The sequence below is a fragment of the Artemia sp. Qi Xiang Cuo genome, chromosome 17, assembly GCF_049724085.1.
Source record: "Artemia sp. Qi Xiang Cuo chromosome 17, ASM4972408v1, whole genome shotgun sequence".
NCBI classification, from domain to species: Eukaryota; Metazoa; Arthropoda; class Branchiopoda; order Anostraca; family Artemiidae; genus Artemia; species Artemia sp. Qi Xiang Cuo.
This window is the reverse complement of record NC_142810.1, coordinates 41701487-41727877: the sequence shown is the minus strand read 5'-3', so window position 1 is coordinate 41727877 and position 26391 is coordinate 41701487. Positions and strand designations below refer to the sequence as shown.

Here is a 26391-nt window from a genome sequence, read left to right as displayed (position 1 = left end):
AGAATTAGCCTACCCTCCACCCCCTAAATTGACCATGCGGATTCAAAAATACCATTGGCACTTGCTTGCGAGAGGTGGAACACTCCAAAACTTGACATTTTATTATATTTTGGTGTTTCATGCAAGAAAATGCATGTTCCACAAAGTTTGAGGTGCAGTTTTCCGCTCAAATAGAAATGCCTAGAAGCCATAGAATGTTTTCATAACAAACTAAACAGTCTTGGAAAGTATAAACAAAATCAAATTGAATATTAGATATATAATGATATTAATTGTTGAAAGATCCATCAGTTCAAGATTTTTTTTCACTGTAATTTTTATTTTCATAAGAACTGGAAAATAATAAATTTGTAACATACGAGTAATTCCTTTTCAGTGGAGCACCAATGACGCAGAAGGCTTTAGGTTTTTACAGTTAAAGAAGGGGGCAGTATCCAAATTTTGCTTGTAGTGAAACTATATTTGTCTTGACCAATCTTGAAAAAAACTAATAAATTAAACTGAATATTTGATGTATAATGATATTAATTGCTGAAAGCTAATCAGTTCAAAATTTTACTGTAATTTTAATATTTATTTTCAATATTAAGTACAAAAGAAAACATTTGTAATACAATTCATATTCAGTAAAGCGCTAATAACGCAGTAGGTTTTAGGCTTATGCAGTGAGACGATACCCAAACTCTTGTTTGTAGTTATTTTTATTCAATCCAAACTTGATTTGCATATTCAATTTAAGTTTCACTCGTTTTAAGATGTATTTATTCATTTACATTAATATATATTGTATGTTTGTTCGCATTGATTGTTTATTTAATTTCTGTTTGTTTTAAGTTTTATTTATACTTTAATAGCAAAATATGTGTTTTCGTTTTAAGCTTGATTTTCATATTCAATCTAAGCATTACTTGCTTTAAGATCTATTGATTCATTTATATTATTACTTGTTGTATATTTTTGCTATGATTGTTTATTTAATTTCTGTTTGTTTTGGGTTTCATTTATTCTTTAATAGTAATTTCTGGTCATTTTGAGTTTGAATTTTAACAGGTATTTGTATCTCCTGAGCTTAAGTTTAAAATGGCCTTTACTTTTCTTTGAAAAACTTATTTTTTGGAAACTTTTTTAAAATTAATTTTTGTTCGTTTTTGATTGCAAAAAGTTTTAAGTTTTTATGGCATGGGGGGGGGGGTGCTTACTGTATGATCATTCTTGACTTTAAAAAACGGATCTAGAACTTTCAATTTAAATTGAATGAGGCTTTTTTCGAAGTCTATACAATTACCTCTTTGATAAAAACCTTATCTATGAACAATAGACAGCTTGCATAACTTGTGGACAGTGATTGACAACAATGAATGGATTGAAAAAATAGCTCCAATAAGGGGGTTTAGACCATTTCACTTGCCAACACAAAGGGATCAAGACTGTTTGGAATTGACCTTAATAAGAATTTGTGTGCCAAAGCAATTTTGCATCTGTCATAGAGTATGTATTTTAACCTTATAATTGGTAATTATAATAGATTTCCTATGTGTTCTTCCCATACAAAACCCCTTCCCATAAGTTACAAACCCCCCTTAATAAGTTATGCCCCAGGGCATAACTTACAACACCTACCCCTGGGCCCTGGTGGGCTGTGTCAACACTGGAGTTTTTTGTCATCAGAACTTTGAACTATTTTAAAAAAATGTCTATCTCAAAATTGTTATCTGATGCATTTAGGGTGTGGAGGAGGGAGAGGGGCTAGTTGTCCTTCAATCTCTTTTGACTCTTGAAAAGTGAACAAGAACTTTCAATTTTCAATCAAATGAGCCCTCTCTAAAGTTTATATGAGCATCCCTTCCATAAGAAACAATATGAAGGATTTGGAGAATACTTAAATTACAGCCCTTGCCCTGAGGGCTTTGGGGGAGTTGTAATCCTCAAAGACCTAATTTCCAGAAATTAAAACTATGCTTAATAAAATGGCTGTCTTAAAATTTTGATTGGATGTGTTTGGGGAAAAGGTGGGCGTGATAGGGGGGTTAGTTGCCCTCAAATCAATTTTGACTATTACAAAGGGCACCAGCCCTCGAAATTCCTAATCAAATGAGCCTTTTTTGAAGTTTCTACAACACCACCTTCAATAAAAACCTTATATGCCCCCAGGGCATAACTTAAAACCCTTGCCCTAAGGGTAGTGGGGGATTTCCCTTGCCCTAAGGGTTGTGGGGGACTGTAATCAGACATTAGTCTGACTACAGAAGAATTTGTTGAACTTGGTTCTATCTAGATCCTTTCTCAATTTGAAAATCTGGATCAGGTCCCCTCTTTTCCTTCTATAGTTTAGGCCTGGCAGCTTCATTTGTTTCAGGCGCTGTTCATATGTCATTTCTTTTAGTCCAGGGAGTTGTTTGGTGGCATGTCTCTGCACCTTTTTGATTTTGATAGCATTGCCAATGTATGAGGGACCTCAGACAATGTTTCTATACTCAATGGTTGGTTGCACAAGGGCTTTGTAGAGTCTGGTGAAGGTTTTAGTGTCTAAATGCCTGAAACACCACCTGATTAGACCAACCAGCCTGCATGCCTGATTTGCAATGAGATCTGTGTTGGTGGAATTTCAGCCCTGAGTCTATAACAATCCCCAAGTCTCTTTCATAATCAGTGTGTGATATGACTGAAACAGTGTTTGTTTTTTCTAATGTAAGGGTGTCATCAATGTTTTTTGGTTTGGGTCCAATCCATAATGTCTTGCACTTTTTAGCATTGAAGCTTAATCCTAGGCTCTCAAGATTCCTATTTAACATAATAGAGGGGGAGGAGTGGAAGTAGTCACCTCAAAATACCTTTACTGGACATACTTTAGTATTTAGACCTATCCCTGAAAGTTTCACTTTCCTAATCTAACCCCTCTCCAAGATAGCCAAAAGTAGCTAAAGTAGAATTTTACAATGCATTTTCCAAAATTAGAGCCTGAATAAGACAAACTCAAAATTAAGATAAAAAATTTTTAGGAAAAATTCTAGACAAGCTACTTTTGGCTATCCTGGAAAGGTGTTAGATTAGGAAAATGACTTTCATGGATGAAATATTTTTTGGTCTAGAAGTGAGAAAAAGGCAGAGTTTAGCCTAGTAGGCTAGCTTGGCAATACAATACCTTTCTAGGGTAGGCCTATATCTTGGGCCCTGAATTCATTCAAAAAAGTTTAATTTATACATGGCTAGATCAAATACTTTCCAAGGTATCAGGAAGCTCTTTAACTAGTACTTAATGCAATTTTTCTATTTGATTTCTGTCCCAGGCAAGGGCAGATCCAGGACTTGTTTTAGAGGGGGGGGGGGGCAAAAAAGGTTAGCCTAGCCAAATCCAAAAAACTTGCATTAGGAGCAAGTTTAAATAATGCAAAATTGCGTTAATTAAGTAAATTTTACTACTTAAGACTACCGTTAGGAGGGGCGCTTCCCCCTGGATCCGCCACTGGTCCCAGGCTAGGTCTAACAAGAAAAATTCACCTTGCCTTATTTTTTTTCCTTTGCCTAGCTCAATACCTGTATAAAACAGCAAAAATCTCCTTAGCTATAATTTTTTTCATTAACATAGGCCTATCTAAATACCTACCTTGTTCTTACTTTCTCCTTGCCTTTTCTTTGATCTGTTTTTCCATGCCATTTTCAAAATAAAAGTCAACACTACAATAGTCTTTCAAATGAAATGCCAAAGAGTCAGGGTTGCCGTCACATGAAAAGGTTTCGCAACAAACCCATAAAATCGTAACTATTTCGTAACTTTTTGATAGGAAAGTCTCCATTCAGGCAGAGTACCTTTATTTTGCCATCAAGAGCAGCAATTAGAAGAGGGGGGGGTGGGTGCCTGAATATTTTGAAAAATATCTTTTTATGTTATTTTGTCTTCCAAACTTTAAGGGGCGTCTGTTTTGAATCTTAATTAAAAATTTGAAAACTCCCTCCTCCTTTCTAAATTTTAAATGATTTAGAACCCTCTTTTGCCTTTGCAGCATAAACAGCCAATACTTAAAAAATTGAGTTGATAAGGGTGCAATTTGGCCTTTTCGGTTGACCAGTTTTGAATAATACTTCGTTCTCACGCAAGAAAAATAAAAATGGACCATTAAATTGATCTTCATTAACCTTTTTTAAACAAAACCCCCAAAAATGTGGAGGAATGAAAAAAATCAGGAGCATATTATGCATAGGGTGCATTTGCTCAGATTCTTATAATGTGTGCTTTAGTTTGTACATATTTTTCATAGATGTTTTATCCAGATATAAGACACAACATGTTATATATATGTACAGCGAAGCAAACAAAATAAATTTTAAAACACAGTTGACTTGGGAGTTTACTCTTTCCACTTTCTTGCTTTAATTAAAAGGGTATCCTAGATTTCCTAAGAAATTGGGCCAGGAATCTCTTATCTGACATGCATAAGATCTGAAACAGTTTTCTGGTTGAGTCTATTGCGGAGTGGGGTCTTTATCAAATTTAACTCAGAAATCTGACCCTCTGATCCAAGGCTGGAATAAATTAGACAAGTCAATGTCAGCAGAAAATTCGGCAAAAATTGTTAGGAAGGATTATGAGCTCCATTTTTTAAATTAGCAACACACTTCTGAAAATTAACTACAGACTGACAAACATCTAAATAGGCCTCACTTATTATAAGAGGAATACGTCTCCATTCTGTATTTAAAGTCTCACGACCAACAGGAAAGAAGCATTCTTTAAACATTTAAAAAGAGGAACAATTGAATTTAGTTGCCCGGACTTTGCGATGCTCAGAGAAGGACCCTTCCAATGAAGGGTCATCAGGGTTGATTTGCGATTGTATCTCGGCCTGGAGCTTGATATGAAATGCTAAACAACTTCTTTTTTTCAAATCTTGCACTTGGTGATCCTCGACCGTGCCCTTTTCGATGCTTTTATGCTCGTATAGTTGAAATTCTGCATCATAATGCATATCTTGTGTACTCCCGAAGTTTCGAAAATGTCATGGTTTTCCAGGCCTCACCTGATTTTTAATAATAAAATTAGATCCTGCTTCATGAAGAAGGGATGAAACACTAGCTTGGATTGACTTAGATTGGAAACACTTGATTTTGGATTGACCAAACCCACTCATCTCCTTTCCTTCTAAAGATAGTATCTCAAAATATTTAAGATACTACCTTTTTAATAACCTTTCTAATAATATCTATCTTCATAATTTTGGCACAATGTACTATTATTACAGGTTGTTGGCACACACTTTGCGTTTTTGAGGTATCACCTGCCCTTCCTTCGTAAATTTCTACGCCTCTGGAAGTAGAAGGCTTATTCTCTAAGTCCTCGCTTACAGTTTTCAACTCGGGAGATTTGAAAGACTCTTGAGAGCTCTGAGAGGAATCAAAAGTTTTTGCAGGGTTCCTCCACTGTTTAAATGCCATGTCTTCGGGGGGATGGGGCATTGTTTGCACTAGTGTTTCCCTCCATGAAGGCCATTGTTTAGGCTTGACATTGGACACAGTTATATCATGATACTGTCCTTGATGGCCATCCTCGGGAGTTTGATTCTAAGGCAATGTACTTTGCCCTTTTTTTAATGGGAAACTCATTAGATGCTTAGCTTCTCACAGATTTTTTTTAATTGAATCTTTGGGAGGAGTTTTCTTTACAATAATACCCGGAGTTTCTACAGCTCTGTTCAATTCCTCCTGTAGCGACAGGGGTCTCTCTATTGGGGTTGCTGGGAAACCACATCATCTGGAAATCTTTTGGGGAGACAAGGGGTCAAAATTATGTCTGGAAAAAATTGGGTTTTCGGAGATATCGTATAATCTAATTCTCCTGTGCTCTCCGATGATGAACTTTTTGGACAGTTCGGTGGTTTTATTCTTACTGGTATTAGAGATTTTCTTTTAGGAATAACTAGGTTTTTCATGGCTAAAAATTCTTCGAAGTTTTCCTCATCGCTGTGTTTTCAAGATAATCTTGATTGAAATTAAATGGTTTTAACTCGGGTAATCTTGAATTAGGGGTTCATCTTCTGTGTGTGACGACTCGGTAAAACAGGGACGCGATACCCATCTTTCCAGAAATCTGGTTCTTTTTATTCGGCTAATATTGGCCTTGTAAGGTCTTCCACTATCGGTGTTCAGTATTTAAAAAGTAAAATTGTTATCGTACTTTTTGACTATTCTATACGGTCCAGAATATGTATTGGAGAGTTTTTTGCCTTCCGCCTTTGCATGATTTCTTAGGTAGACGCAATCTCCTATCTTAAAATCTATGTTCCCTTTGACTTTGGGTTGATTTCTTAATTCTTGGCTTATTTTACATTTTTCCAACTCTTGCCTAAGTATCTTATAAGTTTTCCTCATCCCATTTATGAGCTCGTGTTTGTAATCTTCCTTTTTATTAAAATATTGTCGGGACTCAACAGTGTCATGATACCATATTCTGAAGTCGTGACCAAATAATAAATAAAAGGGTATTTCTTTGGTTATTTCTAAAAAAGCAGTATTGATTATGTTGGTTAAATAAGGTAAGAATTGATCCCAGTCATTTCTTTGGTCTTTTGTATAAATACTTAATACATTCGAAAATATTTTATGCCTATTTTCTATTTTTCCATTAGCTTGTGGATGATAAGGGTATGTCACCAATATCTGTATGTTAAGAAAATTCATTAAGTTTTTTGTTACCTTAGAAACAAAATTACTTCCGTTATCGCTTATAACCTACTTTGGAATGCCAAACTTTAAAAATAATTTCGCTAACGCCTTACTCGTAGCGTACGCGCCTTGATTCTTTAATGCTTTAGCAAAAGTAAATCCGGAAAAGGGATCTATAACTGAAAGAATACAAGTATGGCCCCTGTTGGAAACAGGTAAGCCTCCACTGGTTCCATATAAATTAAATGAGACAATATCGAAGGGGAATCTCGCTACCGGAACTCTTCCCATTGGAGGATTAAGATAGGCTTGGGAGTTTTTTCTTAAGTTACACGCTTCGCATGTACTTACAAATTCTTTAAGTTTTGTTAGTGCCGACGGCACATAAAAATATTGTTTTAATTTATGGAAAGTTATTGTTATTCCTAAATATCCACCTATATCTGAATGAAAATATTCAAAGGCAGGTATTATTAAGTTTTGGGGTGATACAGGTATAACTGAAGTTTGGATTCTATTTGCCTCGGCTGTCACAATTATGCATAATATTTCTTCATCAAGATCATAGTAAAAATTATCTATTTCTTTTCTACGAGTTTTGAATTTATCTGGTAATGCATCATCATTCACAAAATAATTAATAAGTGCTAAACACATTTCGCCCTTTTTTTTATTTCTTTTTATATTTTCTAAAGACAAGGGACAATAGTTACCCTTATTTTCTTTTACTGGGTCTTTGACTTTGTATTTTTTTATATTTATGTTTATTCTTAGTATTCATAGCGTTAATTTCGTTCTCCTCGGCTTCCGACGGCGTCCTCGGTTTCTCGATTTCAGAAAATAAAAACTTGTTGCTGTTCATCTCCGACGAAGCATTTTCTGGGAACCTGCATTTTGTTTACCTTTTAAAAATTCAAATTCATATTCTAGATCTTGGATTTTCATAATCCATATAGCTAGAATTCCCATGGGGTTTTTAAGAGTGCGCAAGTATTTGAGGCATTTTTGGTCTGAGTGTAGCTTAAATTTTCTGCCAATCAAATAATGTCTAAATTTATTCAAATGGTGGATTATAGATAATAATTCTAGGTTTGGAGCAGAATAATTATTTTCATCTTTTTATAAGTCTCTGCTTGAATACCAGATAACTTTTTCTATTTTTTTTTTGATTAGACGGTCCTTGTAAAGGATCAGGGTTTCTTATGAGAATTATTTGCAAAAGAATAGCACCAATGCCTTTTAAACTAGCATCAGTTGTGGCCACCAATTGTCTGTTTTCAAAATCAGGCAGCGATAATATTGGTTCCGAAGTGAATGCCTTTTTAGACGGTCTAGGGAAGTTTGAGCTTTCTGGGACCAGGTAACATTTTGGGAGTTCCCTTTAGTTAATTCCGTGAGGGATTTCGCAATTTGGGGGAAATTGCGCCCAAATTTTCTAAAGTAGCCAGTAAGACCAAAAATTCTTCTTCATTCTTTCATAGTTCTTGGGGGTTTGAGGTTTTCAACACATTTTATTTTGTCTGGGTCTGGGGATGTCTCTCCTTGCGTCACTACTACTCCTAAAAATTTAATTTTAGGTTGAAATAAATTTACTTTTTCAGGCCGGTATTTTAAATGGCCCTCTCTGAATTTCTCGGACACTTTAGCTAGTGTTGCTAAGTGTTGTTCAGCATTTTCTCCTACACATATGACATCATCAACAAAATGAATGATATTCTTTAATCCTCTTAATAGATGCAATAAGGGTCTACATAGCGCGCTTGAACTTGTCTGGAGTCCAAAAGGTACTCTTAAGTATCTATAGGAACCGCATTCAGTTTTGCAAAACGTAATTTTATAGACATCTTTTTCGGCTATTTTCACTTAGTGGTAGCCTTGGGTAAGATCTAAAGAAGTAAAAATTTTGCTTGAGATAGTCCTGGATTTCATTTATTCTTGGTAAAGGAAATTTATTAATAACTACTTTTTTGTTTAGGGTTCTATAATCTACTAAAAGTCTCCGGTCACCATTCTTTTTTGGCACCAAGATCATTGGTAATGAATTCGGACTTATACTTGGGGGTATAATCTCATTTTTTTCTAATTCATGATTTTTTTTTAACCACTCTTTGTGCTTATACGGTACACGATATGGCAGTTTTGCGACGGGATTACCGGTTGTTAAAATTTAATGTTCATAAAACGGTATCAGTGCGATACCAACTTGGGATACATAAAACAAATTTTATAAATTCCATAGTAGTTTACCAAGTTATCTCTCAATTTCAAAGTCACTAAAAAAGTCCATATCACTTCTGTTTAAAAATAGGAATTTGATTAAGGTTTATTTATTATTTGAGATATTATTAGCGTTAACTAGGTTTCTTTTGGAATTTTCCCATCGATCTAAATCATTCTCCGTTATAACTTGGATTTGAACTAGACATGTTCCCTTTTTTATTGTGGTTGTATCATTTTCGTCGTTTTAGTTACCAAAATAAAACCTTCTCCTTTGTCTTAAGATATAATCTGTTCTTCACATAACAGATTTTCAGGAATTTCCTTCGACGGGATCGCAAGCCATATTTCGGATTTGCTATCCACTGGTTCAATGATTTGTGATATTTGAATTATTTGCATTGCTTCGAGAGAGACTTTTATTTTCCCATTTTCAAACGCTATATATTTGTCTTCGTTTTCATTTCCTATTTAATATAGGCTGTCGCTATCCGCCAGTAGCATTGGCAGTACCAGAACCACGTCGGGATTCCATACTATTTTCCATGATTCGACTTTTTCCTCGATTTTGATCGACCTATATTGTCCCATATCTCCTATTTTTATTTTTGCAGATTCAGTCCACTTATTGTTTAAATCAATTTCACTTCTTCGATTTCTCCCAGAATAAGACAAAAAATTTCTGGTTATGTCATGTCCTCTTTGTGGCAAGAAATGAGTTTCAAAAGATCGTGACATTATATCGCCAGAAATTCTATTTACTGTTACACCCTCTTCACAACCTCTGTTACAGTTTCTTAAAGTAGTGAAAGGGGTATTTGCCGGGTATACGAGCCTTTCGTTCGATTCGTCTAATAGTACTTTATTTAACCTTAAAAAATTAGCGCCTATGATGGCTACATATGGAAAATTGTTACCAATTATAAAGTTTGTCGGAAAAATATTATTATACGTTTTTACGTCTAGGTGAATTGACCTCCTGCGTCCAATTTATGCCCTGTTACACTATTTTAATTGGGATTATTAATATTCTTCCGTCGTCTAATACGTGGAGATAACTTGTTAAATACGCATGAGTTTGTTATATGAACTGTTGCAGAAGAATTAATTCGGGCTTTAAAGTAATAATTTCTCAAACAAAAGTTATTAAATATATTTAATGTATTATCACTATCATTATAGGACGGTACTACTATTGGGTCGAACATATAAGATATCTTAGATCCCTTCTGGGTCCAATTTTTTTCTTCTGAGGGGCGTGAGACATTTCACTGTGGATTTATTTCATACGTCGGTGTCTGAAATAGAGACTCATATATGCCCAAGGAATCTCTAACCAAATGATTTACATTTGTTTGCCTATTTTGCCATGTATTATTACGGTAATTTGGTTTTTTCGCGACAGTACCGGGTGCTGGCGTCGACTGCAAATGCCGTCAGCTTGAAAAATTTTCATTTGCCGTCGGCAAATTTTCGGGATTTTCGGGCTTTGACGAGTATTTGGGTTTTCGAATCGATAATTATTTTGTCTATTGGGGGACGGTTATACAAATTCGGTTGGCACGCATTGTGAGGTGCTGGGGGCGCAATCTACCCTGCCTATATCCTTATGCACCACTGGCGCTAAAATTTGTTCTCCCGAACAAATGGTTGCCATAATTTTGTGTATTACCGACGGCATTCTTTCGTACCGTTATGTCTCTGGTCCTGAAACGGCGCTCTCTCGCGATATAGCCTCTTACAATTGTGGAACTATTTCCATAATTGATTGGTTTAATGGGCTCAAAACTTACTGTTTTCTGCCTAGTGGGTTCTTGCGTTCTGTTTCTTTGTGGCACTGGGGAATTATCCATTTAAAAGGAATTTGGAGAAACCTGACCTTCAAGGGAGGCTAGTCTTGCGGTCGATTCGCCTAAGCTATTTATTTTTGTTTTACTCTGGTTTGCCACAATCATGTCAATTTCGATCATTCGTCCCACCTCCTGAACTGCAAGATCCAACGTTTGAATATTTTTGGATATTACCATTCTATATAATTCTAGAGGTAGTCCTTGCAAAAGGCGTGTAGTATGATTTTTTCATATAATTCTCCTGAATCTTTTCCAAATTTTGCTTCTACTGAAATTCGTATATTGTGTAAATATTCTCTCACATTCTGTGTATGGTCAAAAAATACCGTTCTGTATTTTAATTTATTTGTTGAACTAGTTTCGATAAATCAATCTTTGAATGCCGTTAACAATTTGTCTATTGTATTTATTGGTGTCATCACTCCCCATAGTATTTTCAATTTGCTTTAGGAAGGTTAAGTCCTGCCATCTTAATATTAGGAGGAGCATACTCACTAACGTTTCTAGCTCTGTTTTTGTTAATTAAACAAATTGGGCTAATTGGATATTAAATTCGTCGACATCTGTTTGTCCATCATATTGCGGAATAGATTTTAATATTTCTACATTTTTTCTGACGAACTATTGTACAATTAATAATTTGCTTAATTCTTCTGATATTTTTGCGTTTAAAATATTCAAACCAATTTTACAAATTTATTACCTCACAATACTTTTTCACTTAACCTTTTTTGGGGGAGACTGCTATCTCCTATGAGATATTCTAAAAGGGTTTCCTATTATAGCTTAGCGGTTATAGGCCAATACACTCTTTTTATAAGTATGTATCTATCCAGTGATTTAAATTTAAATTAAGAAGTTTGTAGAATAACTAGTTCTCATGTTTTCCTCCAAGTTTTCCTGCCGCGCCACTTATACCGGAGGTATTTTGTGTGTTAGTCGGCGCTGTACCACTTATGACCATGTCACTTATGCCACTAAGGATTTAAGCTCTATTATTGAGGATCGCACCAACTGCGCCGTTATGGGATTGCTCCATTTGTACCGCTTAGGTTTTACCTTAAGCCACTAAGTCGATATAAGCTTGTGCCGCTAAAGACTGCACCACTTGTAATGGGGAAAGGGATGAGTATAATGAAGGGGTAGAAAAATGACCGCGCCACTCCCTATGGGAGAAAATAAAATAGATTAAATAATAAGTTAGAATTGCCTTGTGGGGTGACTAATTGGGCTGGGGAGCCATCAATCCAGGAGCGTAATCAAACTTCGTAGGGTTATCGGATTCCTTGGGAACGTTTCCAATGGAGACATTTGAACTAGTTATCTAGTATGCGATGAGATACAGACATATAAATAAAACAACACAAATAGAAATGTAATGGGTTTATTGAGATTTACGCTTTCATGTATACAGCAACATATATAAGTAATACGATCAGAATGATAACTTCAGAGTTTATCGCAGAATGGTAGGAACATGATGTCTCCTTAAAAACACTTTTTCATTACTATATCACACGAGTCTAGATTCTGCGCTCTAAGAGCTATTTCACGATTGACCCAACTCCTGTGGAGGGCCCGCTACTTTGTCATTATGTTTACAAACTAAAATCATTATGCTAACTGACCGTCCAATAATTTATTTTAAATATTTTGATGATTAGACATTCATATTCCTATGATAACTTGAAACTTCCTGTGAAACGATGTATAAGACATTGCCTCGTGGTTTTTTATTGCCAAGTCTTTTATCGAAATTCAAAACCGTCTTCCTTGATTGAGGCCATAATTTGACCGGTAGCTTTTCCAAACTTCACGTCTGTAAAAAAACGTCTGGAATGCTGCGAGGTATTTATATGGGAAGTATCCTTAGAGGGAAACAATTTCATTTTTTATATTTTAAATATATCACATATTACTCGCGGTACATATTTAAATCATAGACAGTATGATCTTTCCCTATGTAAACCATTATAAAAACCCAGACCGAGATGCAAGTGCTCCGGAGAACATTTAAATAACTATAAACATAAGCGACATTCAATTTTTCACGGGCAGATAAGTCAGATTTCTTTTGAACGCGAAACTTGGCTTCAATGTTGTAACACTAAATTTTAAAGAATATAATTTTATCTAGAAATTGTGCAGTAAAAGGTCTAAGATTATACAGACTCAGCAGTAAGAAATGTATCTCATTTGTTTTCTTGTAAACAAACTGGAAAAATATTCTATAACAGTACATTTCTTATTGCTGATAAATATTATCATTCAAGCTCCTTCTAGCTTTTCTAGCGTAAAGCCCCGTAAAAATTTTGGATCTGCCACTAAAATGTGTGATGCCCTTCAATTTTTTGAAAACTCATTAAGAATTTTACGAAAAACACTTCTTAACAGACGTTTGGTATTCTCTTGGATAAGGCTATTGTGGCAACTTTTACCACAGGAACCAATAATTAGAACCCAAGTCCTAGAATTGGGGTCAATCAGGAACCCTTATCACTATCTAAATTTACAAAGTGCAAATATTTTCAAACAGAGGTGTTTATTCTCTAAAGTTCAGGAAAGGTTGGAGAATTTCATACAAAAACATTCATACACAACGAAACTAGCTTTTATCTTGGCTCTCCGCCAAAACAGGTAATTAGCCTTTTTCAAGTCACACACGTACCACAATCTGAGAAAATAAACAGCATGACATGAAAATAACAAAAAGAAAAGAAAAACGATAAGCCATCCCATCTATTCCACCTGTTATTAGAAGAAAAACAAAGATCCTACATGAAATTTAGAATGACATTTCTATGGTCCAAAAAAGAGCATAACGAGGAAAAATTAAATGAAAATTAAACGAAATTAAAATTAAAAGGAAAATAAAATAAAATGGAAATTAAAGGGAACATTTTTCCTTATCAATAAAAAAACAATAAGAAAAAGTTTTGACGCTCCATGGTGCAATATTACTATCTAAACCCACAGACTATTATGAAACCTAATAGATAATCTGTGCTTAAGCTGTTAGGTTGCCTTATGGGGTAAAATATTTTGTAGCAAATTTTAAATAATCCCGCCACTTCGTGGCTATTTCCCTGTTGCAGTATTGATTATAAGTTAGCACCAGAAATTTCCTTTTTTTAACAAATTTAATCACCCCCCCGCCCCCCCCCCCCTTTTAGAAATTCTACATAAGCCAATCAGTTAAGTCATATCTGTAAGATGGGAAATTTGCAAACCACCTCGCTGGCTCAACAAGTTTCTTTCTGTTTTCGCAATTACGAATAGTTCAAATTCGCACCTTTTTTCGTTGATTGACAAATATGTACTGACCTGCTAATGTCAGAGTAAATTTGAGGAGCTGTTTGTACGTGCCGAGAATGAAGTGCCAAAAATCATCAGTCTTGATCTTACTGTTATATTATCTATATACAGTGGTAACCCCTCACTGACTTCCTAACCTAACCTGTCCTTGTCTAGCTCACGTCAAAAAAATAATAACAATGGACTTTAAATTTCCTTATCCATTCAATTACCACTGGAAAGTATCTCCTGCTAACATCATCCCCTGTTGAATTCCCATGCTAGCTTGCTTCTTAATTTAGTTCGATAGATGCATTTGAAAAACAGCCCCTTGGGAGCCGTTCTAATGCATGATTACACCAAATATCTCTGTGCGTGTGTTCATATGATTACAACCTTAGGGGCTTGAAAAGGCCTTGAAACGTCTTGAAACTTCTTGTAAAACATCTTGAAAAATGGCTTGAAGAACTTCTTGAAGAAAGTCTTGAAATAAACGTCTTGATGTGAAAAAAGAGTGAAATTGTTACTATTTAATGTTTTGAAAAAAAATGTATTGAAATCGAAATATGTTTTTTCTTGTTATATATTTTGCTAGGTTACCACTCCTGGCTCTAGGGGAATTTTTTTTTTTGCATCCTGGGGATTCCCCACTTGACTAGCGTCTTTGAAAATTGCTTGAAGAAACTTTGTCAAATATCCAATAGCTTAAAAAAAGTGCCGGTACCGAGATTCGAAAAGATATGGGCGTCGTGCCTCACTACTTATAACTTCTAATTTCCAATCGATTGAACCCCTCCAAAGTTTATACGATCACCCCTTCCATAAAAACATTAGCCGTTAATATTGAGCAACTAGTATAACTTATAGCCCTTGTTCTGAGGGCCCTGGGGTGGGGGGGGGGGCTGTCACCCCCAAAAACAAAATAACTGGACCTTTCAAATATGCTGAACAAAATGGCCATCTCTAAATTTTGCTTTAATATGAGGAAGTGATAGGCGTGGGGGGGGGGGGGGGCTGGCTGCCCACCAATCACTTTTGAATCTTAAAAAGGGCCAAAAGAGCAATTAAATTCCAAGCGAATGAGCTCCTTCTGAAGTTTCTACGACAGCTCCTTCTATACAAAGTTCCATGGTTAGAAAACAAACAATACATTGTGCCCACTTTGCTCTTTACTTAGGCAGCGCTATTGCGCTACCTATGATATATGTGGTACATTGCCACGAACTGTCTGAAACCCAGCTTATTAAGTGAGTGTCCGGAAGGCAAACCTGCGTTTTCATTTCGCGTTTTACGGACAAAGAATCATAAAAAAAAGTCATCCAACAAAACTGCGAGAAACCTGTCTTGTCAAAATAACATGGAAAAATGGGATTCCGATCTGACTGCTTCATTTGACATTGTGAACGTAAAACACCCAAAGAAATGGCTGAAAGGGATAAACACAAGCGATGTTTTGTTATATCGTTTTATTAGCACTGGCATGCAAACAAAAATGCTTCTGACGCAAACATGCCCTACATTGACATGTTCTGGGGTGTGGATTTGATTAGGAAAAAGTGTAAAATTCCAAAAGAGGGAAACTGGACTTTGGTAAAACTACTATTTTCCAGCCTAACCAGATTCCTTTAGTGGTGTAATAAAGCTATAATAAAAATATAATGAAGTTTTAGGTCCTCAAAAGCTTGATGAAAAGATTTGAACCTATAAATTTTTCCAGTTTTCAAAATTGCGAGACTTGCACAGCGAGTAACTAAAAGTCATTGTACATGAGGCTGCAAAGGTCGCATTGACCCCAAGAAAATATTTGACTAATCTGACTAATAGTTTGACCAAAATACATGTTGACTAATCTAAAAAAGTCTGAAAAAACTGAAAATTCAGCATATTTGTTTGGCATTTTGTACGTGAACATACAGCTTCAAGATTGCTCTATTTCTTGGGATAGAAACTAAGTCTGGTTGTTGCTTTAAGCAGGCTCTGGGTAAACTTCTCCTTCTAAACGCCCCTTTTGAACGTATTAAATTACATTTTAAAACCTTTTTTACCCAGAGTTCTTAAAGGAACAATCCATCAAGTGGTAGCGTAATAGACTGAGGCGATTTAGTTCTTTCGTTCTCAAAATTCGGTGGTAACTTGATTTTATTATTAGATTCAATAAAAAAGGAGAAACGTTGAATTTCCAGTTATCATATAAAACCTTCCCAGTGGCTTTCTTCAGGTTTGAATAACCTTATATTGTGTGTGTGTCTGTCTTTCCAGGAGGCTGCCTCTGTTGTCCAAGCGCCGTCACCGAGAAAAGGATTATTTTAAGTTTAGGGCTACGGAAAAATTTGATTGGTTAAGATATTTCGAGAAAGTAAATCAAGTACATCTAAGATGGGCCAAAACTCCAAACAACTTCTAGTCATTAGACACAAACTTGTCAATTTAACCCAAAACAATTTCTTGTAATTATTTTTGTAACCGGAATCAGTGTTCCTTGGACCCAGATAAATTTAAACTTCAATAAAAAAATCCTTGATTGAATTTACCTCGACTGAAAGGAACTAAAAATTCTCAGTTTGACAATATTACTCCCCTTTACCTAGGCTCTCTATATAACGTCAAGACCACCTACCCATATCTACGGCCGGGACAGGAATAGAGACGTGAAAGAACGAGCAAAAAGGGGATAAGACTCTCCTCCGTATAACGTTAGAAAATCCACATAGGACGTAAGCAAAACTAGAGCCTAGGGAATTCTAATTTCTGTGTGTGCCTTATCTTTTAAATACTGTGCTTTAGTTCCATGAAACACTAACCTGGGAAAAGGCATAATCCACTCCTTGTTTTTGGTTTTCCACCTTAAACCCCAGATTGTTCTAAGTTTATTCTAATAATTTTTGGCTTCTGGGATGAAACTTACTTGAATTCTTAAATCTAATTAGTCGTAGATTAATTTATCCTTTACTAATGATGGTTTTTAGACAGACCTAGCCTTAACTAAAAGGAAGTATACAACCAGATGAAGTAAAAATCAAGAATCTTGAGCTATTTACAAGGGTGGTCACAGTCCTTTGCTGTGTTTTAATTTCCTCAATTACATCACGTATTTCTTAATTAATCAGAACAAATCCAATGGGCTACCTTAATTATCCGCAAGACTCAAACTTCTATTAAACCAAATGGGTAAGTTTCCAAAAGGGAAAAAACCCCTCTAACTAAAGTTAGGGCCAAAAAAGGGGTTCAATTTATAACTTAATTCAACACAGACATATGATATTTTTGGTTTAGAATAAGTGGACGAAAAGGTTCTATGCTATTATTTTAACTATACATTTAAAGAAATTGAGACAAGGCAGGGGCTTGCCATCATTAATTAAAAAGGTCACTTACCAAAGTTCCTGTCTAGTCTCTTCTCCTCACAAGATAACCTCGATTTATCTTCGATGCCTAGATTCCATTCAATTTGGTATTAAATTTTGATTCGCTTAGTAGCTATTCTGTTCAGTCCTTTTAGCCAATCCCCAACTTTTTGTTAAAAGGTTGGTTTTTCCAGTATTTTGAACCTTGATTCTAAAAGCTTGAAATGTCGTAACACTTTACGATACTCAGCTTTGTTTTGTACAAAACTGGTCTGAATTGGGTCTTCAACCATTTATGATGGGTTCAGACAGTTGTTCAATGCTTAAATAAAGACATGTTACTTCAAGATTTGCGACTTGGTAATATGTGTATATGGCCAATATACAAAGCGAAGCTATTTTCAAATTTAAGCTAATTTGAATAGTCGCTTTATTTCTCATCTATTGGAGAAAGGAGTTTCCAACTTTTACTGAAATTGAGTTACTAAAAGTTACATAAAAATAAGGCTTCCTTACACAACGAAGTTCCATGTCATCATAAATATGATGAAAAATATCTATTGTCGCAAATTTCAACCGTTTTAAAAAGCTAAAATAATTATTATAAGGGACAATCTAGATAATTAAACACCACATTGGCCCTAAAAGAGTTTTTATTTAACATTTTGACAAAGGGACTTTTGTTTCATTTTTTGTTTCCTACTTTGGACTTTTGTTTCCTGACGTTTTTGAGACATAAAAAGGGGCATATGGCGTTTGAAGAGGGTTAGAGAGTCTTATAATCAGCTTTGATAGTGTGGTAAATGAGTTTCTTAAATGCGATGGCTCTGAGGTTAGAAACAAGCTAATGAGCGGTCAAATATAGTTCTGAAGCAAGGGCGCTCCGAAAACCGGATTAAGATTTATTAGATATCTCCAGAGAAATTGCCTACGGATTGTTACCCGACTGACTGAACGTATTTCAAACATTAGGCTGTATGGAAAGTGTGGATCAGTCCCACTTTTTAGGGCTATAATGAGAGAAAGATTGAGATGACTAGGGCACGTTCTGCAGACGAAAGATGACAGATTGCCGAAGATTGTCCTTTTCAGCCAACCGTCTAGGGCTAAACGGAAAGCAGGTTGTCCGCGGTTGGGGTAGGAGGAAGTCATTAAGAAAGATTTAAGCGAACAAAGGAACTTCCTGTGAGGGTATAAAGACGGGGGCTTTGAACAGACTGGGATGCAGGAGGAGCGTGCGTAGCTGTGTTGGCCTCAGGCCGCTTGGTGCAGCATTGAGTTGTTGGTAGTAGTAGTAGTTAAAAAATATCTCTTTGGACCCAAGTGATTTTTTCGGAACAGAAGAGAACTTTCTATTGGTCTAGTCGTCTTTCTAAAAGGCTAGTTTTCTAACTTTCCCTTTTCATACACTTGTGTTGTTTCTATTGGACCAAAAATTAAGACACGTCGTGCGTTCGATTTGTAAAATGTCGACATTGGCGTTTTTAAACGACTGAAATAAAAGGTTGGTTGTTTTCCATGTCAATATAGAAATTATACATTCAAGAGGTAAACTCAAAATGTACGGTGAAATGATGACCTTCTTTCAATTTTTATTGATGATTTTTTGTGTTCAAGAATTTATAAAGAGCATTAGAATTAATTATTTACAGTTGCTTCGTTCAACAATGATGCTTGTATCCGGGTTGCAGCGGTAGCTAGCAAACTAGTATGAGACGATCACGTCCCATATTAAGAAATACAATAACCCACAACTCCAAGTAGAGTCAGATCGAAAGACAAAGTATATTATTAGAATTGCCTTGACCGTTCAGCTATGTTGACCAAAATAGCTATCTTGAATTTTGATTGGAAGCGTTTGGAAAACTATGAGGTAAAGAGGAGGGTTGAATACCCTTCAATCACTTTTGACTCTTAAAAGGGGTACTAGAACTTTGAATTTCCAGCCAAATTAGCTCCTATAAAATATCAGTGATATTACTAGCTATGATAGAGGAACGCTGCCTATGATATTGCTTATATGCCCTTTTAATTCTTGTATGCATATAGTTTTTTCGTTTAATTGAATCTCCCCCTAAACGTTTCAAGTCAATGCCCTTAAGTGTCATTGGTTGCAGTAACCATAGACGCAGCGTGAAAAATGTATATATAGTGTCTTCTCGCTAGTACAAGATCCGCTACAGCTTACCCTGAAAGGTATATGTGAATCATTTGAGTCTTTAATGTGACATTGCTTTATCACTCTTTTGACAATCTACATGACCATAGTTCGTTTTGATTAAGTTCAGCATCCGCCTAAATTCCTTGAAAGCTTCACTTTATTACCCTTAGCTTGTGTAGTAGCAATTGCTGTAGTAGCAGTAGTAGCATTAGTAGCGGTCCGCAAATGGCACCTTTTTTTCTCAATATCCCCTTCAATACACGTTGAAATTTTTAACTTAAAACCATCAACCGGTCCTGCCACATTACTGATACGTCCTCTTGACAACCTATGTGGGCATAGTGTGTTTCGATTTATTTAAATACGGCTACAATATAGCCCAAAAGTTTCGCCTTAATACCCTTAGATTTATTAGTAGTATTTGTAGCACCAATGGTTATAGTAGTAGTAGTAGTAGCACAACAAGCGTTGCAAGTTTTAATTTCACATACGAAATTGTTCCTTAGATATTGCTTATATACCCTTTTGACAACCTACATACGGATGGCAGTTGGTCATCCGTACAAGAGAAATTTTCAGAAATATTCTCTGAAAGTTTCACCTTCATACCCTTAGGTATAGTTGTAATAGTAGTCACAGTAGTAATATAACTACTCAACTTAATACAATTAGCCACTGCTATGATATTGTCGATTTGTATTTTATTAACCTGTATATTCGTATAAATTTTGAAATTCTTATCTTAATGCCCTTAACCTTACAAGTAGTTCCGATAGAGGTAGTAATTGGAGCAATAGTAATAGTAATAGTAAAACTAGTAAATGTCACAGTAGCAGTAGTATTAGTAGTAGTGTGCACATATTGCATTTTGGTCAATTGATCTTCTTCTATTAGTATTCTCTGAGAGTTCAAACTTAATACACAAACCAATTCATAAGATACGCTATTTTGACAATCTAATCCCACATAGTCTCTTTTGTTAGTTCGAATTTGCCATCAATATTCTCTCGAATTTTACCTACATAGACTTAGCCTTAATAATTCTATTATCACAGTAGTTTCGGTGGTAGTAAAGTCTTAAAGGTGGTAGTAAATTAAAGTTGTAGTTGGAATAGTTTAGTTGCAGTAGTAGCATAAGGAAAAGTAGAAATGGTATTAGTGTTAGTAGTAGCATGCATATATTACCTTTTTATGAACTGATATTCCCCTTTAAGTATTCGCCAGAAGATTCGACTTAATACACAAATCAATTCTTGAGATACACCCTTTTGACAATCTGCATGCGCCTACTTTGTTTAGATTTAGTTCAAATTCCCATCAATATTCTATGAAATTTTGACCTTCATACGTGTAACCTTAATTCAACTAGTATCATATTAGTTGTGGTTAGGAACAGAAGTAGCAGTAATAGTGTATAATTATTAGCACTAAAAGTAGTAGCAGCAGTATTAACAGCAGCAGTAACAGGTACATTTTGCCTTTTGGTCAACTGAACATCCAACTCATGATGCCCTTGAAGTTTCCTTTTGGTATGGTAAGCTGTTCCCAAAATATTGCTGATACGCCCGTATCAGCTAATCTGTATACACATAATATGTTCTGATTTAGTTCAAATTTCCCCTCAACGTTTCCTCAAATATTTTTTTCAATATCCTCAGCTTTAGTAGTACTCGCTACAGAAGTATTAGTTTTATTATTAGTAGTGGTAGAAGCAATAGTACCTGTGGTAGCAGTAGAACCAGCAATAGTTGTAGTAGTAGTAGCGTGCCTTTTTGAAGTATTGCCTTTTTGATCATCTTCCTAATCATTTCCTGGAAATTCCAAATTAATATACTCTGTCATTCCTGATTTACACCATTTGACAGCCCATATACATATAAGATGTTATGATTTAGTTCAACATTCCCTTAAAGGCTCACCTTAATGCCCTTCGTATTTTGGGAAAGTAGAAATCAAACTTCTACTTTCTTCCTTTTCTAAATAACAAATACTATATGTAAACTATGAACAAATTGCACAACTTGCAGCCCTTGCCCTGAGGCCTCGGGGGGGGGGGGGGATGACATCCCCAAACACATAATTAATGAGCTTTGAACAATGCTGAAATAATTGATGTCTCAAAACTTAGTTGGGATGTTTGTAATGGAATATGATGGGTGTGAGGAGGGGGGGGTTTCTCTCAAATCACTTTGACTCTTAAAAAGGGCACTATAATTTTCAATCTAATATCAAATGAGGTCCATCTACATTTAATACGACCACCCATTTTATAAGAACCTTATATAGCCCTAGGGTATAACTTAAAGCCGTTGCCCCAGGGCTCTGGGGGGTTGTCCCAACCCTGGAGGCATTGTTATATGCTCTTTGGACTGTTTTAAACAAAATTACCATCCCACAATTTCAATCAGATACATTTGGTGAAAATAGGGGGAGTTGGGGGGGGGGTCTAGCTGACCTCCATCCTTATTGACTCTCAAAATGGAACTAGAACTTCCAATTTCAACCAAATGATCCACCTCTAAAGCTTATACAATCATCCCTTCCATAAGAACCTTAAATGCCCAAGGGGCATAACTTACAACCCTCGCCCTTAGGCTCTGGTGGTTTGTATCAACCTCAAAAGCCTTGTTATATGATCTTTGGACTATTTTGAATAAAAGGCATGTCTCAAAAATATTTATTGGATGCATCTTGGTAAAACACAACGTGTTTGTGAGTGTGTGTGTGTGGGGGGGGGGGGAGTGTTAGCTGCACTCTGATCACTTTGGGTCTTAAAAAGGTCAATAGAAATTCAGATTACCAATCCAATGAGTCCCCTCCAAAGTATATACGACTACCCTTTCTATAAGAACCTTATATGCCCCCGGGGTACAGCTTACAACCCTTGCCCTGAGAGTAGTGGGGCTAGGAGTGTTTTCATCAAAGACATTATTTCCAGACCCTTCGACTACAACGAACAAATTTGGTATCTCTAAATTTTGATTGGACGTCTTTGAGGATCAGCAACTAGTCCCTCGCGATTATTGATCACAGACTGGAAGCCCGCCTTCGCTGGGACATGACAGCATTTAGACAATTAAATAAAGAGCGTAACATAATGCTACACAAAGACAGTAAGACCTTTATTGACGAAAAAGAACGTGGGCCACAAGAGGCCGCAAAAAAAAGGACATTGGAGCCACATATATGATCATCCGTGAGCTCTGACGTCGATACATTCAAACAACATCGTACCTCCGTAACACCAGTGGCGAAAATATCTACGACCAATCACAGTACCTCCGCCAATGGAAACACCGCTTCAAAAAGCTACTAAACTCAGACCCACCCGATCAAATTGACGACCATATTACTGTTGCTGCTGCTGAAAATGCTAGACCTGCCCCTGATGGCACTGAAATTAAAGCAGAAGAAATTAAAGCTGCAGTACGAAAGCATACATGCCACCGGAAGTGTGTGGTCTGACATCAGAACTCCTTAAAAATGGCGATCCATCCCAGACCCCCTGGCTCCAAGTGTTGTTTAATATTGTGTGGTGCTCTGAAATGATCCCATCAGAATGGAAGGCAGGATTACTTGTGCCAGTCTACAAGAGGTAAGGAAGTAAAGAAGAATGTAATAACTATTGTGGCATAGCTTTATTCTCGGTACCCGGTAAACTCTTCGCCATGCTGCTCCTTAAGCGGGCAACAAAGTACCTCCATTTTCTTCGTCGCCACCAGCAAGCTGGGTTTATGCCGGGTAGGTCCACTACCGAGCAAATCCAAACAATTAGGCAGCTGATAGAGAAAACTCTAGAATATAAAAGGAAGGCATACACTGCCTTCGTCTATTTTCGATCTGCCTTCGACACTGTTGACAGACAGTCACTTTGGCTGATCCTTCAATATGCTGGTGTACCTAATAAAATTGTCAATCTGTTCAGAGCTATCTGTTCAAGAACTATACAATAAGACCGAAAGCGCTGTCATTGTAAAAGGTCAGCTCTCATCACGTTTTCAAATTATAAACGGTGTTCAGCAAGGCTGCGATGCTGCTCCCCAACTCTTCAACTGAGTCATGGACCATGCCCTCAACAAAACATTGCTGGCGCATCCATTTGGCATCGATTTTGCTAGAAGAGTTCTGTCAGATGTTGACGTCGCTGACGATGTTGTATTGGTATGCAAAAATCTCGCTGACATCAAAACTGCCCTGGAAACGCTAGCATCTACTGCAGAAAAACTTGGTTTATATGTAAGCTGGATCAAGACCAAAATATTGCCTGTGGATAAGACACCGTGCAGCCCACTAGTAACTATAGAAGTATATGGCCAAGATGTTAAGATAATCAAGCAGTTCACCTACCTTGGTTCAATTGTCTGCTCAAATGGAAATCTGGATGCAGAGATATCATCAAGGATGGCAATGGCGAACGCCTTTTTGGCCACCTTCTAGGAACAATATTCCACCAACCCCAGATCAGCCGTCTCACGAAAACTCGTATCTGCTCCACCTTGGTAGCAAGTGTTTTGTTGTACTCGTCAGAGACTTGGCCTTTGACTCAGTCGCAGATAATGAAGGTAGATGCTGTCCAGACAAAACACCTCTGCAAAATAGAACATTTTAGGGCGCTTGACAGGGTGCAGAACATGGATATCCTCCGGTCCTTTAAATTATCACCCCTTTCAGAACAGCTTGAGTCCTGCTCGCTGAGTTGGTACGGTCATTTACTTTGCCTACCAACTGAAACACCTGCCTGATTTATATTTGACTTTGATCTAACTGACAACGGCCAGAAACACCTCAGAGGTAAACCACGTATGAGATGGGGGGATATCATCCGCAATCTACTCACAGCGTGGGGCATTCACCCCAGCGAAGCTCCTACCCTCACCCATAACAGGCCGCTCTAGAGACTACTAACGGCGCCGACGTCTGGTTCCCTCTACGCCGGTGGCACTACCGAGCAAGAGCTTTAAGTCAAGTCAGAGTCCTTGAGAAAAACGATGAGCGTGGGGGGGGGGGGGCTGGTTGATCCCAAATCACTTTTGACTCTTAAAAAAAGCACTATAGCTTGCAATTTCAAGACAAATGAGCCCCATCTGAAATTTATATGACCACCCCTTCCATAAGAACCTTATATCCCCTCAGGGCAAAACTTACAATCCTACAATCTGATTTAAAATCACTGGGGAGTTGTGCCAACCCTAGAGGCATTGTTATATGTTCTTTGAACCATTTTTAGCAAAATCGCTGTCTCACAATTTCAATCCAATTCGATTGGTGAAGAGGGTTAGTTTGGGGGAGGGGCTTACTGCTCTCCATAATTTTTTACTCTTAAAAGGGAACTAGAACTTCCAATTTTCAACCAAATGAGCTTCCTCTAAAGTTTAAAAAACCATCCCTTCCATATGAACCTTAAATGCCCTCGGGGCATAACTTACAACCCTGGCCTCCAGCCTCTGGGGGTGGGTTTCAACCCCAGAAGCCTTGTTATATGATATTTGGACTATTTTAAATAAAATAGATATCTCAAAATTTCTATCAGTTGCATTTCGAACCTTACCACAGCGAGCTGGATTATATGCCCATGTTTCTTTTCTGAGGGCTTTTATGTAAAGAATCGATCTAGCTACTTATAAAATTCATGTTTTAAACTTAGTAAAGATCAAAAAAAGGCATATAATAACTAAAAGCTAATATAATTTCAGGACTACAGTGGTAGGGGTAACATAGTAAGAGACGATCACATCCCATACTAAGAAATAAAACAGCCCATAACTTTCTAAAAATAGTGTCAGATCGAACTACAAAGTACACCATTAAAGCCGTCTTGTCTAAAATTCCTATGAAGTTACCATCAAATACGCCAACAGACACGATAAAAATAAACAAAATACAGCAATAACAATCATAATAATAAAATCCGGGTTGCAGCGGTGGCTAGCAACCTATTAAGAGACGTTCACGTCCCATAGTAAAAAATAAAATAGTTTATAACTCCTAAAACTACAGTCAGGTCAAAAAAGAAGTACACGACTAGAGCCGCCTCGTTCAATACCCCTATATAGGAAACTAACTGTATCTTGGCTTGAATAATGAGGAAAATTCATTAGTTTTAAAACAAGAAAAGTGGCTTCAAGCACGATATTCTGCATCGTCGGCATCTTTTTTCCAATTTTTTTTTTCAGTGCAGCTGGCGGGGCACTGGAAAATGAACTGTTTAATGGTTCATTTGAAAGGAAATTGATGTATCTAAAGACTTTTTTTAATTAACAAAAATAGTTTTATAAACAATTACATAAAGGATCGGTATCTTTCATTATAGATAGGGAATAATAGTTTCATAGTTATCATAGTTGTAGAGATAGTTACATATTATAGTAAAGAACGAACTCTGGCCCATAGTTTCTCTCAACCTGATGAAGGATGAAAGATTGTCGAATATTGTCCTTATCGATAAACCTCATAGGGCCAGACAGATTGTATTAACAACTTTTTTTGACTACAAGTTCTTGCGGCGTATTTAGAAATTAGAATTTGCTATTAGAAATACACTAAAAAACAATTAGAAATTGCTACTAAAAACAGCGCTCGATTGTCTACTCCAGGCCAACATAAAAATGTGCAAATCAAATGCTAAGGAGAAAACTGAAGACATGATGTCGCCAGTCTGTCAACTTTCAGGCTCGGTTGCCAAAATGGCACTTTTAGTGTCCTTTTGACAATTTTTGGAGTCTGTGACACCTTTCATACCTTTGGGTTAATTTTTGGCACTCTTTTCTGAAATGACACTTTCTATGAAACTTTTCGAGCTTCTTCGATATAAGTACCTTAAAATATTTACTTAATTGGTTCTATAATATATAGGTTTTTTGAGTTGAAA

The 26391-nt window shown here is 36.4% G+C and overlaps 2 protein-coding genes across 2 annotated transcripts in view; one reads left to right on the top strand and one right to left on the bottom strand.

Moving 5' to 3' along the window:
• Nsun2 (tRNA (cytosine(34)-C(5))-methyltransferase Nsun2) overlaps window positions 1–3685 on the bottom strand; it is a 53431-nt gene extending 49746 nt beyond the window's left edge. The window contains exon 1 of the mRNA XM_089103061.1: window positions 3605–3685. Within this exon, the coding sequence (XP_088959187.1) occupies window positions 3605–3655 (51 nt within the window). The 5' untranslated portion in view covers window positions 3656–3685. The remainder of the gene's footprint in view (window positions 1–3604) is intronic.
• Window positions 3686–23582: 19897 nt separating this feature from the next.
• Window positions 23583–23960, top strand: LOC148942213 (uncharacterized). The gene has a single exon (XM_089103251.1). The coding sequence runs from the start codon at window positions 23583–23585 to the stop codon at window positions 23958–23960; it is 378 nt and encodes a 125-aa protein (XP_088959377.1).
• Window positions 23961–26391: the final 2431 nt, after the last annotated feature.

Coding starts and splice junctions, on each gene's coding strand:
- LOC148942213 (XM_089103251.1), top strand. CDS start 23,583: ATGGACCATGCCCTCAACAAAACATTGCTGGCGCATCCATTTGGCATC.